The following is a 14936-nucleotide window of genomic DNA, read 5'->3' as shown; positions in this document are numbered from 1 at the left end:
ACATATTTCAATGGTTGGAATCCGCGCTTTTGCAGGATATTTTAGTGACTAGTGTTGTCCTGATACCAGTATTATTTTGATATTTTTTGGTACTTTTCGATACTTTTCTAAATAGAGGAGACCAGAAAAAATGGAATTATTGGCTTTATTTTAACAAAAAATCTTAGGGTGTGGCGGACCGGTACTTTTCCGAGGCTGTATGGTACCGAATATGATTCATTAGTAATGCGGTACTATACTAATACCCGAATACCGTACAACCCTACTAGTTACTATGGTAATCTACGTCACAGCAGCTCAGACGAGGCACCAAGCAATGTGGGTGGGGTGTGTTTCCACAGAGTGTTTCTAGAGCGGTTAGCCTGAAATGTATGTGTCAGGGACAGACGTGGAAGGAGATTTTTACAAGAAAGTCCTAAAGCTTAGCTATATATCACATATTAGATTGCAGATGTTTTTTTTTTGTTTTTTTTACCCCTTCACGTTCATATTTCGTCAGTTCATATTTCAATTAGTTCTCAACCTGTCATGTTGCACCTGGTTCATTTGGACTCATGCACCTGTTAATCACCACAGCATTATTTAAGCCTGTAGTTGCCAAGCAGTCAGCCTGGTCACATCACCTTCTACTCACTCTCGACACACCCTTGTTATCCATGCCGCTGATCCATGTCCCGTTCTCGTTCCAAGTAAGTTTTTCGTTATGTATGCCATTAGTGCAAGTTTTGTTTTATATCCATAGTTTTGCCTTAGTGCAAGTTTTTGTTTTCATAACCAAGTTTTGAACCCCCACTGGGAGCGCCTTTTGTTTGTTCCTGTTTATAGTAAAATTAAAATATGTCATTACCTTCACGTCGTGTCCAGTCCAATCGCTTTGCACCACGGGAAAACAAATCACTCCATAGTCCACGCCCTGACAGTTTGTTGCATTTTTGTTGCATTTGGCTTGATTGTAAAATATGTCGATTGAGAGCAGGTGTGACGTTCATATATTCTCAATATTCAGGGTTCTAGCCTTCATAGAAAAAATACAATTCCATTCCCGATTTTAAGGCGGTCTGTCATAACATTTTTAGCATTCAATCAGACTTTATTGTGAGGTTTTGAATCAGTTATAGATATAGTTAGATATAGATATAGTTATAGATATAGACACATGTTTTTCTCTAAATTTGGGCCCCCGAGTCAAGATAATTGCCCAGGCCTGGTCTATATATACAATATCATCCATCCATCCATTTCCTACCACTTGTCCCTTTTTGGGATCACGGGGGGTCGCTGGAGCACATCTCAGCTGCATTCAGGCGGAAGGCGGCGTACACCCTGGACAAGTTACCACCTCATCGCAGGGCCAACACAGATAGACAGACACTCACATTCACACACAAGGGCCAATTAGTGTTGCCAATCAACCTATTCCCTGGTGCATGCCTTTGGAAGTGGGAGGAAGCTAGAGTTCCTGGAGGGAACCCACGCAGTCACGGGGAGAACAGAAAGATCCCGAGCCCGGGATTGAACCCAGGACTGCTCAGGAGGCAGATGCACTAACCCCTCTGTCACCGTGATGCCCTATACAAAATCAATTTGACCTTATATTATGGCGGTGTTTCCTGAACGGACCATTGTCTCCATCTGCTGGCCAACTTTAGTAATGCGTGTCATAGTGACCACAATGCACAAATGAATAATGGCTCACTATTATGTTAGACCCACTATGGACTGGACTCCCACTATTATGTTAGACAACTATGGATTGGACTGTCACTATTATGTTAGATCAACTATGGACTGGACTCTCACAATTATGTTAGACCCACTATGGACTGGACTCCCACTATTATGTTAGACAACTATGTACTGGACTCTCACTATTATGTTAGACCCACTATGTACTGGACTCCCACTATTATGTTAGACAACTATGTACTGGACTCTCACTATTATGTTAGACCCACTTTGGACTGGACTCTCACATATGCGGTCCTCTCCAAAGTTTCTTATAGTCACTGTCACCGACGTCCCACTGGGGTGAGTTTTTCCTTGCCCTTATGTGGGATCTAAACCAAGGATGTCGTTGTGCAGCCCTTTGAGACACTTGTGATTTAGGGCTATATAAGTAAACATTGATTGACTGATTGATTGATTGATTGATTGATTGAAACACACAAAGAAGCAATTAAATCCACTTTTATTTGTTCCACTGCGTCCTTTTACATGTTGTCCTCACCTGGTTTCAAATACGTATTTCTGTGCCAGCATCAGTTTTCTGGGTGACTTTTCACCTTCCCACAGAAACCATCATTAAGCACGGAGCGTATTCCAGCTCGTTCTTCGCCCTCAGTGGATCGTTTTTTTTTTTTTTTTTTCCCATAAGAACCTTTGTTTTGCCATTAAATCTAATACAGAAAGAAAGCCAAGTAGATAGTGTGTGTGCATACTGGAAGTGGTGATTATTATAAGGATTATTAATGTGTTGGTTTTGTCCCCTGCTATGTTCTCCTAAGTCGGGGGTTGGCAACCCGCGGCTCTTTAGCGCCGCCCTAGTGGCTCTCTGGAGCTTTTTCAAAAATGTATGAAAAATAAAAAAAGATGAGGGGGAAAAACATAAGTTTTGTTTTACTATGGTTTTTGTAGGAGGACAAACATGACACAACCTCTCTAATTGTCATAGAGCACACTGTTTGTATTAAACATGCCTCACTGATTCGAGTATTTGGTGAGCGCCGTTTTGTCCTACTAATTTTGGCGGTCTTTGAACTCACCGTAATTTGTTTACATGTATAACTTTTTCCGACTTTCTAGGACGTGATTTATGCCACTTCTTTTTCTGTCTCATTTTGTCTACCAAACTTTTAACGTTGTGCATGAATGCACAAAGGTGAGTTTTGTTGATGTTATTGACTTGTGTGGAGTGCTAATCAGACATATTTGGTCACTGCATGACTGCAAGCTAATCGATGCTAATATGCTATTTAGGCTAGCTATATGTACATATTGGATCATTATGCCTCATTTGTAGCTATATTTGAGCTCATTTAGTTCCCTTTAAGTCCTCTTAATTCAATTTATATCTCATTGCACAGTGTCTGTATGTAATATGGCTTTTAACTTTTTTGCGGCTCCAGACAGATTTGTTGTTGTATTTTTGGTCCAATATGGCTATTTCAACATTTTGGGTTGCCGACCCCTGTCCTAAGTATTCCCCCTTCCTCCTTCTTTTATCACTTTGCGCAAATATTTTGGGATGCCCAATTGTAATTGTTACGAACCTGTCGGTCATGTTCCTTAATGGTTGCTTCCCGTCCCCGCCATGGCGGCTTCAGCCAGACGCCACTAGAGCGTAGTTTCCGCGCCTGGCTTCATGAACCATGGGCGAGACCAAAAGGTGGAAAACGCTAATTTTTGGAACAAGACAGCGACATTTAAGATGACGTCCAGCTTACAGGTGGCCTCATTCTCAGCTGGCCATCCCAGGGGGTCAGGCTCACATCTGAGGCTCGGGTGGCTGCCAGCCGACGGGAGGCGGGCGTCACTGTCAGCTCTCGCTGACGTGATCGGCCTCGCCCAGACCGTGTCACCGGCAGGTGGCGGGCAGCGCCTGATCGCAGCGTCAAAGGCTGTGAGGCCGGTCGCTGGCCGCCTCGCCGAACAGCCTCCGTCAGTGTCAGCATCAGCTGGCCGGCGGGGCGTCGGCGAGCCGTCAGCTGTGCTTGGGCTTTCACTTGGTCTTACTGGGCTCTAACGGGACCTGCATCACAGAAGAACTCTGCGCCTCCTGGAAGTGGAGGTCCTGGTTAGCCTGTTGTCCCGCATTGTGGTCATCTACGCTATGATGGGGAACCACAACGGGGTCTTGGTTTCCATGGTGATGATGATGATGATGATGATGGTGGCCATGCCCGTGATGCCCGGGATGATGATGATGATGGTGATGCCCTGTGTCCGTCTCCACTGCTGGTGCGGCAGGTCGTTCTTCTACGTTGGCTTGACACTCACTGGGGATCTCAACACTCTGTCAAAAAAAGAACCGCCGACAAAAGTGAAAATTTCGTCGCGGTAAAGAGAGCTGAAGCCTATCCCAGCTGGGTGAGAGGTAACACTCTGCACGGGTTTACCAGTCAATCAAACTAGAAGAATGGCACTCATGTATGTTTTCGGGATAATGGATGAGTGAATGTTGTCTGTCTATATGTGTTGGCCCTGTGATGAGGTGGCGACTTGTCCAGGGTATACCCCGCCTTCCGCCCGGATGCAGCTGACATAGGCTCGAGCACCCCCTGCCACCCCAAAGGGAATAAGTGGTACGCCGCCTTCTGCCCGAATGCAGGTGAGATAGGCTCCAGCACCACCACCCCCCAACACCCTCCCAACCTCCCGCGACCCCAAAAAGGGACAAGCGGTAGGAAATGGATAGATGGATGGAAGCGCGAATGTTATCTTTTTATCTGTGTTGGCCCTGCGATGAGGTGGCGACTTGTCTAGGGTGTACACCGCCTTCTACCTGAATGCAGCTGAAATAGGCTCCAGCACCCCCCTCTACCCCAAAAAGGGACAAGCGGTAGAAAAAGGGATGGATGGATGGAAGCATGAATGTTGTCCGTCTCTCTGTTTTGGCCCTGTGATGAGATGGCGACTTGTCCAGGGTGTACTCCGCCTTCTGCCCGAATGCAGCTGAGATAGGCTCCAGCACCCCCTGCAACCCCAAAAAGGGACAAGCGGTAGGAAATGGATGGATGGATGGAAGCGTGAATGTTGTCTGTCTATCTGTGTTGGCCCTGTGATGAGATGGTGACTTGTCCAGGGTGTACCCTGCCTTCTGCCCAAATGCAGCTGAGATAGGCTCCAGCACCCACTTCGACCCCAAAAAGGGACAAGCGGTAGAAAATGGATGGATGGATGTAAGCGTGAATGTTGTCTGTCTATCTGTGTTGGCCCTTCGATGAGGTGGCGACTTGTCCAGGGTGTACCCCGCCTTCTGCCCGAATGCAGCTGAGATAGGCTCCAGCACCCCCTGCGACCTCAAAAAGGGACAAATGGTAGAAAATGGATGGATGTAAGCGTGAATGTTGTCTGTCTATCTGTGTTGGCCCTGCGATGAGGTGGCGACTTGTCCAGGGTGTACCCCGCCTTCCGCCTGAATGCAGCTGAAATAGGCTCCAGCACCTCCCACGACCCCAAAAAGGGACAAGCGGTAGAAAAATGGATGGATGGATGGAAGCGTGAATGTTGTCTATCTGTGTTGGCCCTGCGATGAGATGGCGACTTGTCCAGGGTGTACTGTGCCTTCTGCCCGAATGCAGGTGAGATAGGCTCCAGCACCACGACCCCCCCCGCCCCCCCCACCTCCTGCGACCCCAAAAAGGGACAAGCGGTAGGAAAGGAATTGGATGGATGGAAGCGCGAATGTTGTCTGTCTATCTGTGTTGGCCCTGTGAGGAGGTGGCGACTTGTCCAGGTTGTACACCGCCTTCCGCCTGAATGCAGTTGAAATAGGCTCCAGCACCACCACTCCCCGTCCCCCACCTCCCGCGACCCCAGAAAGGGACAAGCTGTAGAAAATGGATGGAAGCGAAAATGTTGTCTGTCTATCTGTGTTGGCCCTGCGATGAGGTCGCGACTTGTTCAGGGTGTACACCGCCTTCCACCCGAATGCAGCTGAGATAGGCTCCAGCACCCAACCACGACCCCAAAAAGGAAAAGCGGTAGAAAATGGATGGATGGGTGGATGGAATAAAAAAAACTAAACGCCACCAAAATATGTTCCATACCTCATATTCACAGGCGCCGCATGAGCGCTTGCAGTAGGCGTCCTTGATGGCGCCCTCAATGTGGCCCTGGCCAATGATGGAGTTGGGAAGTGAAATCTGGTGGGTGAGGCGTCCACATCTGCGGGGGAAAGATCACACAAGATACTCATAAAGTTGTGTTCAACCTCATTTTGTCTGTTTATTTTACAAGCTATGTTGTCTGCGTTGATTGAATATACAACATATATGTGGGGACGACGTGGCGCAGAGTTGGGAGAGTGGCCGTGTCAGCAACCTGAGGGTTCCTGGTTCAATCCCCCATCTACCAACCTAGTCACATCCGTCGTGTCCTTGAGCAAGACACTTCACCATTGCTCCTGATGGGTCGTGGTTAGGGCCTGGCATGGCAGCTCCCGCCAACAGTGTGTGAATGCGTGTGTGAATGAGTGAATGTGGAAATAGTGCAAAGCGCTTTGAGCACCTTGAAGGTAGGAAATCGCAATACAAGTATAACCCGTAAAACGTTGTAGAGGGAGGTGTAGCCAGGCCAGCGCGCTTGCGGGAGCAAAGGTCACCGCCTCTATCTATGGTGCTGAGGACGAGCACCATCAAATAGAGGCGGGCCGTGTGCTGTCGGCGAGACACAGCTGGCAGGTGATTAGATTTCACAGGTGGTACGTGTTAATCTAATCATCTATTGTCTTTAACAGTAAGCGGCCAAGAGCAGGAGGGGGATAGGATACTGAGGTGGCTGAAAAGTCATGTCCTGCTGGAGAGAAATCTGTGAGAAATTCTACGGACATTAAAACGTTGTCAAAAACTGCAAGCTTGGCTCCTGTGCCGTGTGTAATAGTGGAACGGATAGGAAGCGATTTCCACACCCGTTTTGATTGAATATACACAGTTGGTGTAATGTGCCAGTGTTAGAATAGTCATGTATGTATATAATCACACAACTTTAGTATGCTTAAAGTCTGTTGCTATAGTTATTAGCTATTGTGCTTAAGCTTTACTATATGTGCAAGGACAAAAACTCATTGTCTGAGAGGTGGCCTTAGCCGCAGATGTTATCGTTGTTTTAGCCCACTAACAGCCAAGGACTTCAAGGACCTAAACGAAGATCAGACGACAGCACGCAGACGAAGCAGAGACAAGGCGAAATCAAAAGGCCCCAGCACATTCCGTCACATATTGTGCGGCCTGGACCTGCTTTGCATGCAATGTGTGACCACTTCTTCTAGAGACGGCCTCAGGGATGTTGACTGTGGAACTCCTGAATAAATAGAGGGATGCGGGAGCTGAACCATAGAGCGTATGGCGAGACTGCCACTAAGTGTGCAGCTCCATGCGTTCTCCTCATGAGCTAAATTGAACTCTGTCTCTGCATGGTTCCTTGCTTCTTGTCTGTTTAATAGATGTCATCAGTGTTTGAACCTGACAGCCAGAAGATATTCTTTGTTGTGTTCCTTGAATTAGCCCTAACAGGCTAACACGGGGGCCACACGGACAAAATATTACAGATATCCTATTAGAAACCATTTACATTTTTTTTTTCATTCCACAATATAAGTTTATGCAGTTTTAAATTTGTTCAGTGTTTTAGAGCTGTTTTTCTTTTCCTATTCGTACTTTATTATTTTATTTTTTTTCTGCTATACTGTAAAAACTCGGCCAGATTGTTTATTAGACTTAGTTTTGTGAACAGTGTTTTGTAATGCAAATTAAGTTAATGTATTTTGGATAATCAAAATATGTTTTTTCGGAGCTTGTTTTTTTATTTTTAACATTCATCTTAGAACAATGACTTTTCTTGACTCTAAGCATAAATTGATTGTGTTGAACTAAATTGTATTGCTTCAACATGTCATGCTACCAGGTCTTCCGTAGTATTTTATGTCTCCACAAAGAGTCATAGTTTAGTGTTAATGCGATATTTCTTGTGATTGCTCACCTGAGTTAACTTGTTATTTTTTGACAGCCCTAATCTTAATATAAAATAACAAAAACATTTGTGCTAACATTTCAGTTTGTAGATTTGTCCACTAGATGGTGCTACTCTTTCCCCATTAAAAGCATGCAGCAAAAGTTTTCTGCCAGGGTGCCTTGCAATGTGTATGTGAAACAAAGCGTGTGTGTTGTGAGTGAATATTGGCCTTGAGTGGGTTGCGACCTCACTGATCTAACCTGTCATAGACGAAAAAGTCATCCTTGGCCCCGTTCAGCAGCTGCCAGACGTCCGGCTGCTGCTCCTCCTGTTTGTACAGCGCTATGTTGGCTGACAATCTCTGCTCCAGCATGGGGTGCAGGTTCTGAGCTTGCACCCCCTGCTGGTTGACGACCATGTAGGTCACGTCCTTCAAGCCCTCGCTCTCCATCTTCAGGCGCAGCCCGTCCATTCTGGAAGGGGTGAGTTGGTATAATTTTAGTCAGTTGTTTCATCAAATCGAAAAGTTACATCAAGTATTATTTATGAAAAGTTCTCTTATACTAAACAATGTCAAGAGAATGAATCTGTTCCGGTCTCAACCTGTATATACATGCACACTGTAACGTTCAAGTTAAGTTAAAATACCACTGGTAGTCACACACACACTAAATGTGGTGAAATGAGCCTCTGCATTTGACCCATCCCCTTGTTCCACCCACTGGGAGGTGAGGGGAGCAGTGAGCAGCAGTGGGGGCCTTGCTTGTAAAACATTCCATTGTAAATTCTCAGCAATTCAATGGCTTATTTACTTTTTGAATTATATCTCAATTCTGTACACTGCTGCTGGAATGTTAATTTTCCTGAGGGTACTCTCCCGAAGGAATCAATAAAATACTATGAACAGCAGCAGTGGCCGCGCTCGGGAATAATTTGGGTGATTTAACCCCCCAATTCCAACCCTTGAAGCTGGAGGCAATGGGTCCTATTTTTATAGTCTTTGATATGACTCAGCCGGGGTTTGAACTCACGACCTACCAGTCTCAGGGCGGACACTCTAACCTGTACCTGAGTTACAGTCAAGTGCCTGTACTTTTAAATATTTACTGTGAAAGTAATGCAATTATTTATTCTGTTTTACTGTGAAACAACAGATACCTGCTGTGAAATTTGAGAATACCTTCATTTTTTTTTACACAGTCATTCGTTGTAATGTTACACAGTATTTCACTGTGAAAGAATACTGTAAAATGCTTTGAAATCCTGGTAAAAATTCTTACTGCGCAACCTAAGAGCCACGCTTTATTTTAACATTTTAACTGTCACAGATGTGAAAAAAAAAAAAAGAAATAATAAAAAAAAGAAGTTAAGCACTGTAAAATGGGACAAAAACACATTCCAAACTTGTCGCCCTACAGGTAGAGGTATTTTATGACGGGATACTGCCACCTTGTGGCGATTTATGGGTACTGCTGGGACTGAACAACCACCTACACAAAGTTGATGCATTCTTTCAAGTTAACGTCATGTATAGAGATGTCCGATATTGGACTACCGATATCATCGGCCGATAAATGCTTTAAAATGTAATAACGGAAATTGTCTATCGGTTTCAAAATGTAAACATTTATGACTTTTTAAAACGCCGCTGTGCACACGGAGAAGTATAGAGCACCAATTAACCTTAAATGCACTACCTTTCTGTGCCGGCCCAGTCTTTTTTTTTTTTTGATTGATTGATTGATTGAAACTTGTATTAGTTTATTGCACAGTACATTACATATTCCGTACAATTGACCACTAAATGGTAACACCCGATTAAGTTTTTCAACTTGTTTAAGTCGGGGTTCACGTTAATCAATTCATGGTACAAATATATGCAATCAGCATAATGCAGTCATCACCTAATATCCACGGCTTTTCACACACACATAAGTGAATGCAAGGCATACTTGGTCAACAGCCTTACAGGTCACACTGAGGGTGGCCGTATAAACAACTTTAACACTATTACAAATATGAACCCACAGCAAACAAGAATGACAAACCCATTTCGGGAGAACATCTGCACCGTAACACAACAGAACAAATCCCCAGGCACCCTTGCAGCACTAACTCTTCGGGGACGCTACAATATACACCCCCGCTACCCCCTACCTCGCCCACCTCAACCTCCTCATGCTCTCTCAGGGAGAGCATGTTCCAAATTCCAAGCTGCTGTTTTGAGGCGAGTTAAAAAAAATATGATACACTTTGTGACTTCAACAATGAAAATGGCAGTGCTATGTTGGCATTTTTTTCCCATAACTTGAGTTGATTTATTTTGTAAAACCTTGTTACATTTTTAATGCATCCAGCGGGGCATCACAACAAAATTAGGCATAATATGGTGTTCATTCCATGACTGTATATATCAGTATCGGTTGATATCGGTATCGGTAATTAAGAGTTGGACAATATCGGCATATCGGATATCTGCAAAAAAGCCGTTACGGACATCTCTCGTCAAGTATGTTCAACATGTCACCATCCATCCATCCATCCATTTTCTACCGCTTGTCCCTTTTGGCACTAGTTTGGTCAAATTGACTTTAAATTAACTGTGTCGCAGCACCAGTCCATTTTTGATTCTATGGTTATCATCGCACTTTTCCTCTCTGTCCAACATTTTTTTTTTCTTTGTCATGAAAAGGGGACGTTTTTGTCATGAAAAAGGGAGGGTTTTGTGGTTGGTGCACTCATTGTAAGTGTATATTGTGTTTTTTATGTTGATTTAATAAAAACATTTTTTTTTTTTTTTTGTTGTTGTTGTTTTTTTTAAATAAAAATGAATAAAAAAATTTTCTGCGGCCCGGTACCAATCGGGCCACGGCCCGGTACCTTATATGACACATAAAGGACCAACTGAGAAGGTGCCTGGTATGTTAACGTAACGTATTATGGTAAGAGTCATTCAAATAACTATAACACATAGAACATGCTATACGTTTACCAAACAATCTGTCACTCCTAATCGATAAATCCGATGAAATCTTTTTCCTCGATGTCTCTTCTAAGCAACTCTGTCAACTCCGAGTGTATGCGCCGCTTCCTCTGGTCGTTTTCTGCTGCATATTTCACTATGTCCAGCTTGTAATCTGCAGTACATGATTTCCTTTTCGGTGCCATTTTTGTTCCGCCCTTCTCAGTTTTTACAAGTTAACGCCAATGTTGAAACGATCCATTTTAATAGCTACGGCAGTAGCATATAGCATATAGCAGTTGGCATCTCATGACCCACAATGCACTTCTGCCATGACCCTCTCCCTCCAAATTTTTATTGGTTGACGTGTGTGTGACGATTGCTGACATTTTTTTCGTCTCTTCCGCGAATGAGATAAATAATAATTTTTGATATTTTTTGGTAATGTGTTAATAATTTCACACTTAAGTCTCTCCGGAGTATATGTCGCACCCCCGGCCAAAGTATGAAAAAAATGTGACTTATATTTCGAAAAATATGGTAAAACTCCTGCTTTTCTCATGGCCCAAATAGTTTACAGTAGCACTATACATAATCATAAAACCAGGGCGTCTAGTGAGGGGCATATTGTACTCCCTCGTCCCAGGAAGAATGCTTTGCGGAAATCTTTTATTTATGGATCTGTATCGCTCTGGAATAACCTGCCTCAAATTCTCACTGGCATTGACAGTAAACAGGTTTTAAAAGGGAACATTATCACCAGACCTATGTAAGCGTCAATATATACCTTGATGTTGCAGAAAAAAGACCATATAATTTTTTAACCGATTTCCGAACTCTGAATTTTGGCAAATTAAAAGCCTTTCTATTTATCGCTCTCGGAGCGATGACGTCAGAACGTGACGTCACATAGTAATAAAGCCGCCATTTTCTCAAACACATTACAAACACCGGGTCTCAGCTCTGTTATTTTCCGTTTTTTCGACTATTTTCTGGAACCTTGGAGACATCCTGCCTCGTCGGTGTGTTGTCGGAGGGTGTAACAACACTAACAGGGAGGGATTCAAGTTGCACCACTGGCCAAAGATGCGAAAGTGGCAAGAAATTGGACGAAATTTGTTCAAAATACAAGGTTTGGGGAAAGCCGACGAAATGGTCAGTCGTTTGTTCCGCACACTTTACCGACGAAAGCTATGCTACTACAGAGATGGCAAGATTGTGTGGATATCCTGCGACACTCAAAACAGATGCATTTCCAACAACAAAGTCAAAATAATCTTCCGCCAGACCCCCATTGAATGTGCTGGAGTGTCTGCACATTTTACAGGCGATGCTAAGGCAGACATGGGACAGTGATGTATGGATAACCTGCAGATGCATTTCCAACGATAAAGTCAAAGAAATCTTCCGCCAGACCCCCATTGAATGTGCCGGAGTGTCTGCACATTTTACCGGCGATGCTAAGGCAGACATGGCACAGAGATGTATGGATATCCTGCAGATGCATTTCCAACGATAAAGTCAATGAAATCACAAAGGTGAGTTTTGTTGATGTTATTGACTTATGTGCTAATCAGACTTATTTGGTCACGGCATGACTGCCAGCTAGTCGATGCTAACATGCTACTTAGGCTAGCTGTATGAACATTTGGAGCTATATTTGCATCCAGCGTTTCCCTCCACCCACATCTAATGACAATACTTGTTTGTATTGGCATCACTGGATGACGTCACAGGAAAATGGACGGTGGCTTCACAGATAGCAAAAATCAGGCACTTTAAAGCTTTTTTTAGGGGTATTCCGGGATGGGTAAAATTTTGAAAAAAACTTCGAAAAATAAAATAAGCCACTGGGAACTGATTTTTATTGGGTTTAACTCTTCTGAAAATTGTTATAATGTTCCCCTTTAAAAGGAAAGTAATATTTTTAGTTTGCTTGTTGATGATTTTTTTCATTTTTTTTATTGTGTAGTTATATCTATATGGTATTTATTATTCTGTGACTGTAAATTGTTTGCTTGTTTTCTTATTGATGCTTTTATTTCATTTTTTCTGTATTGTGTAGTTATAATTATATGCGTTTACTTGTAATTGCACTGAGTTTGTGGACCCCAGGAAGACTAGTGGGTTGCTGTGGCAACCAGCTAATGGGGATCCTTAATAAAAAATCAAAAAATCTAATCGGTGTGGATTTCCTTCCAAGCGTGCACACATTGGGACAAGAGTACTAACCTGGACGCCTGCACCAAGCAGAACAGTCAGCTAGCCTGCAGGAGAGCCACCACGGTCACCCGGCCCATGGCCTCCCTCATGGGCTCCGCCGCCCCGATCTTCCAGCTGGGCGGGGGCTGACAGCGCGGCCCGCCCCCCTCGCTCTCCGCCCCGCCCCCTCGGAGCAGGCAGAGAGCGAGGAGCAGGCCGAGGTAGGTCCTCATACCTCCTGCGCCTCTTCACCGCCCCGATCTATTTGGAGAAGTCATATCAAACGTCTTATACGAGTTTAAACCAACTTGTTTTTGCAAAAAAGTGTGTTATTGCTGTGCAAATAATGAGCACACATGCACACCTAAGGAAACATGAACATAAAAAAAAAACTTTTTTCTAACCCCAAACTGCAAATTGCTCACTAAATGTAAAAAAAAATTGTATTGCTACATCAAGTCTTACCCGTTAGTTGGAAAGCTGCCTCTGCACAGTGTTGAGTTGAAGGCAGCTCCTTCAACAAAAAAACAGTGTGTCCTCAGACGCTTCCCCTCCTTTTTATACTCTGGCTGTTTTTGTCAGTCCAAAAGGGAACAAAGGTCACACAGAGATTTTTTTTTTTTTTTGCTGATCCTCCCTTTTCATTTTAATTTTATATAAGCACTCCCCTTTAATTGTCCACCAGTTTATAAGTTGATAATAATGTTTGTGGGCTTGCAGCCCAATTTGCATAAGAAGGTTTTTATTGTCATGCATGCACTTATAAGTTGATGTTTAATAGACGCACAGATTTGTCAAAACAAGTTGTGCAATGCCTTTTTTGGCGAGAGAGAGGTTCACTGGAAAAAGACAGAGGGTGGAACTCTGGTCAGTGGCCAGGATGTTTTGGAGCGAAGTCAAAGCAAAGTCACCCCGTTCAGCATGCAAACGTGCACTTATTGAGGTATTTTTTTCTGCGTTTTGAGGGGGCAAATTGATATTTTATGTAAGAAAGTAATATGTTAGGGTTTTTTTTTTGTTTTTTCCTGCCTCAGCATTAATAGAAATCATTTTTAAAAAGCAATAAAAAGGCTCAAAGTCTAGCCCGACAAGCAGTTTTAACTATGCATAAAAGGTCATGCTGTTCACAGACGTTGAAGTCGTGGGGTCAAAGGTCAGAGGAGTCATCTGGAAATAAAAGCATGACAGTTTTTTGCTGAACAAGCACTATTAAGGCTAACGGGAAAGATAACCAATAGACCTAAAGCACTATAGTCAAAAGGTAGACATGCTTTCTCATGCTATTGAACGGCAAGTTTTGGCCAAGTTACAAAGCATAAATCAATTGCAAAAAAAAAAAAGAAAGTGCGACCATAACGTCTGATCCAGACAGTTCTGCCAGAACCGGATGATTCCGGCAACTGTTGGTGTAACTCATTGACAAGGCCTGTCAGCACACAGGCCAACGTCAACCCTTTTAAATGTAACATTGGGGAAAAGGCACATTTAGAGAGCTTCACATAACGCTAGTATAAATATGTAACGATTGATGTGACTCACTATCACCTCTTGAGGTTTGAAGTAGTACTGCATATTACCACCCTTTTTAGTGGCTATCATTGTCTTGAACCAAGGGTCGGCAACCCAACCAAAATTACAAATAAAAATGTTCAAACTTTTTGCCGTATATAAGTCTTATAATGAAGGCAACACATGATGTAAGTGTCTATATTAGCTATATTAGCCTACTATCAAATTGACTATGTGTCGCAAGCTGAAGCAAATCTTTGTTGACATAAATGTTTTATCCATCCATCCATCCATTTACTACCGCTTATTCCCTTCCGGGGTCGCGGGGGGCGCTGGCGCCTATCTCAGCTACAATCGGGCGGAAGGCGGGGTACACCCTGGACAAGTCGCCACCTCATCGCAGGGCCAATTTATTTTACAAATTTTTACAACATTAGCAACCATTAGTAAATCAGAGGCTTACTCAGAAGGTAAGCTAACTCCTGGAAGTTACTGGCTTTCAATGGCCAAAGGTGTAGATGTGTGTGTCCAAGTTAAAGCTGTCTTCTTTTAATAGATTTATTACACTCTTTGGCAAGCCACGTAATGTTTG

At 43.6% G+C, this 14936-nt stretch overlaps 1 protein-coding gene across 1 annotated transcript; it reads right to left on the bottom strand.

Annotated features, from left to right (window-relative positions):
- Positions 1-2171: 2171 nt before the first annotated feature.
- selenop (selenoprotein P) lies at positions 2172-13460 on the bottom strand. The gene is made up of 5 exons (XM_061900310.1): positions 13301-13460; positions 12866-13096; positions 7932-8144; positions 5769-5886; positions 2172-4012 (listed from the first exon to the last, which is right to left on the bottom strand). Exons 2-5 carry the CDS (start codon positions 13066-13068, stop codon positions 3719-3721), a joined length of 828 nt encoding a protein of 275 aa, XP_061756294.1. The 5' UTR covers positions 13069-13096; positions 13301-13460; the 3' UTR covers positions 2172-3718.
- Between the last annotated feature and the right edge of the window lie 1476 nt (positions 13461-14936).

Source organism: Nerophis ophidion, linkage group LG01 (assembly GCF_033978795.1).
Source record: "Nerophis ophidion isolate RoL-2023_Sa linkage group LG01, RoL_Noph_v1.0, whole genome shotgun sequence".
Lineage (NCBI taxonomy): Eukaryota > Metazoa > Chordata > Actinopteri > Syngnathiformes > Syngnathidae > Nerophis > Nerophis ophidion.
The sequence above is the reverse complement of the archived record's forward strand: the minus strand, read 5'-3'. Positions and strand labels throughout refer to the sequence as shown.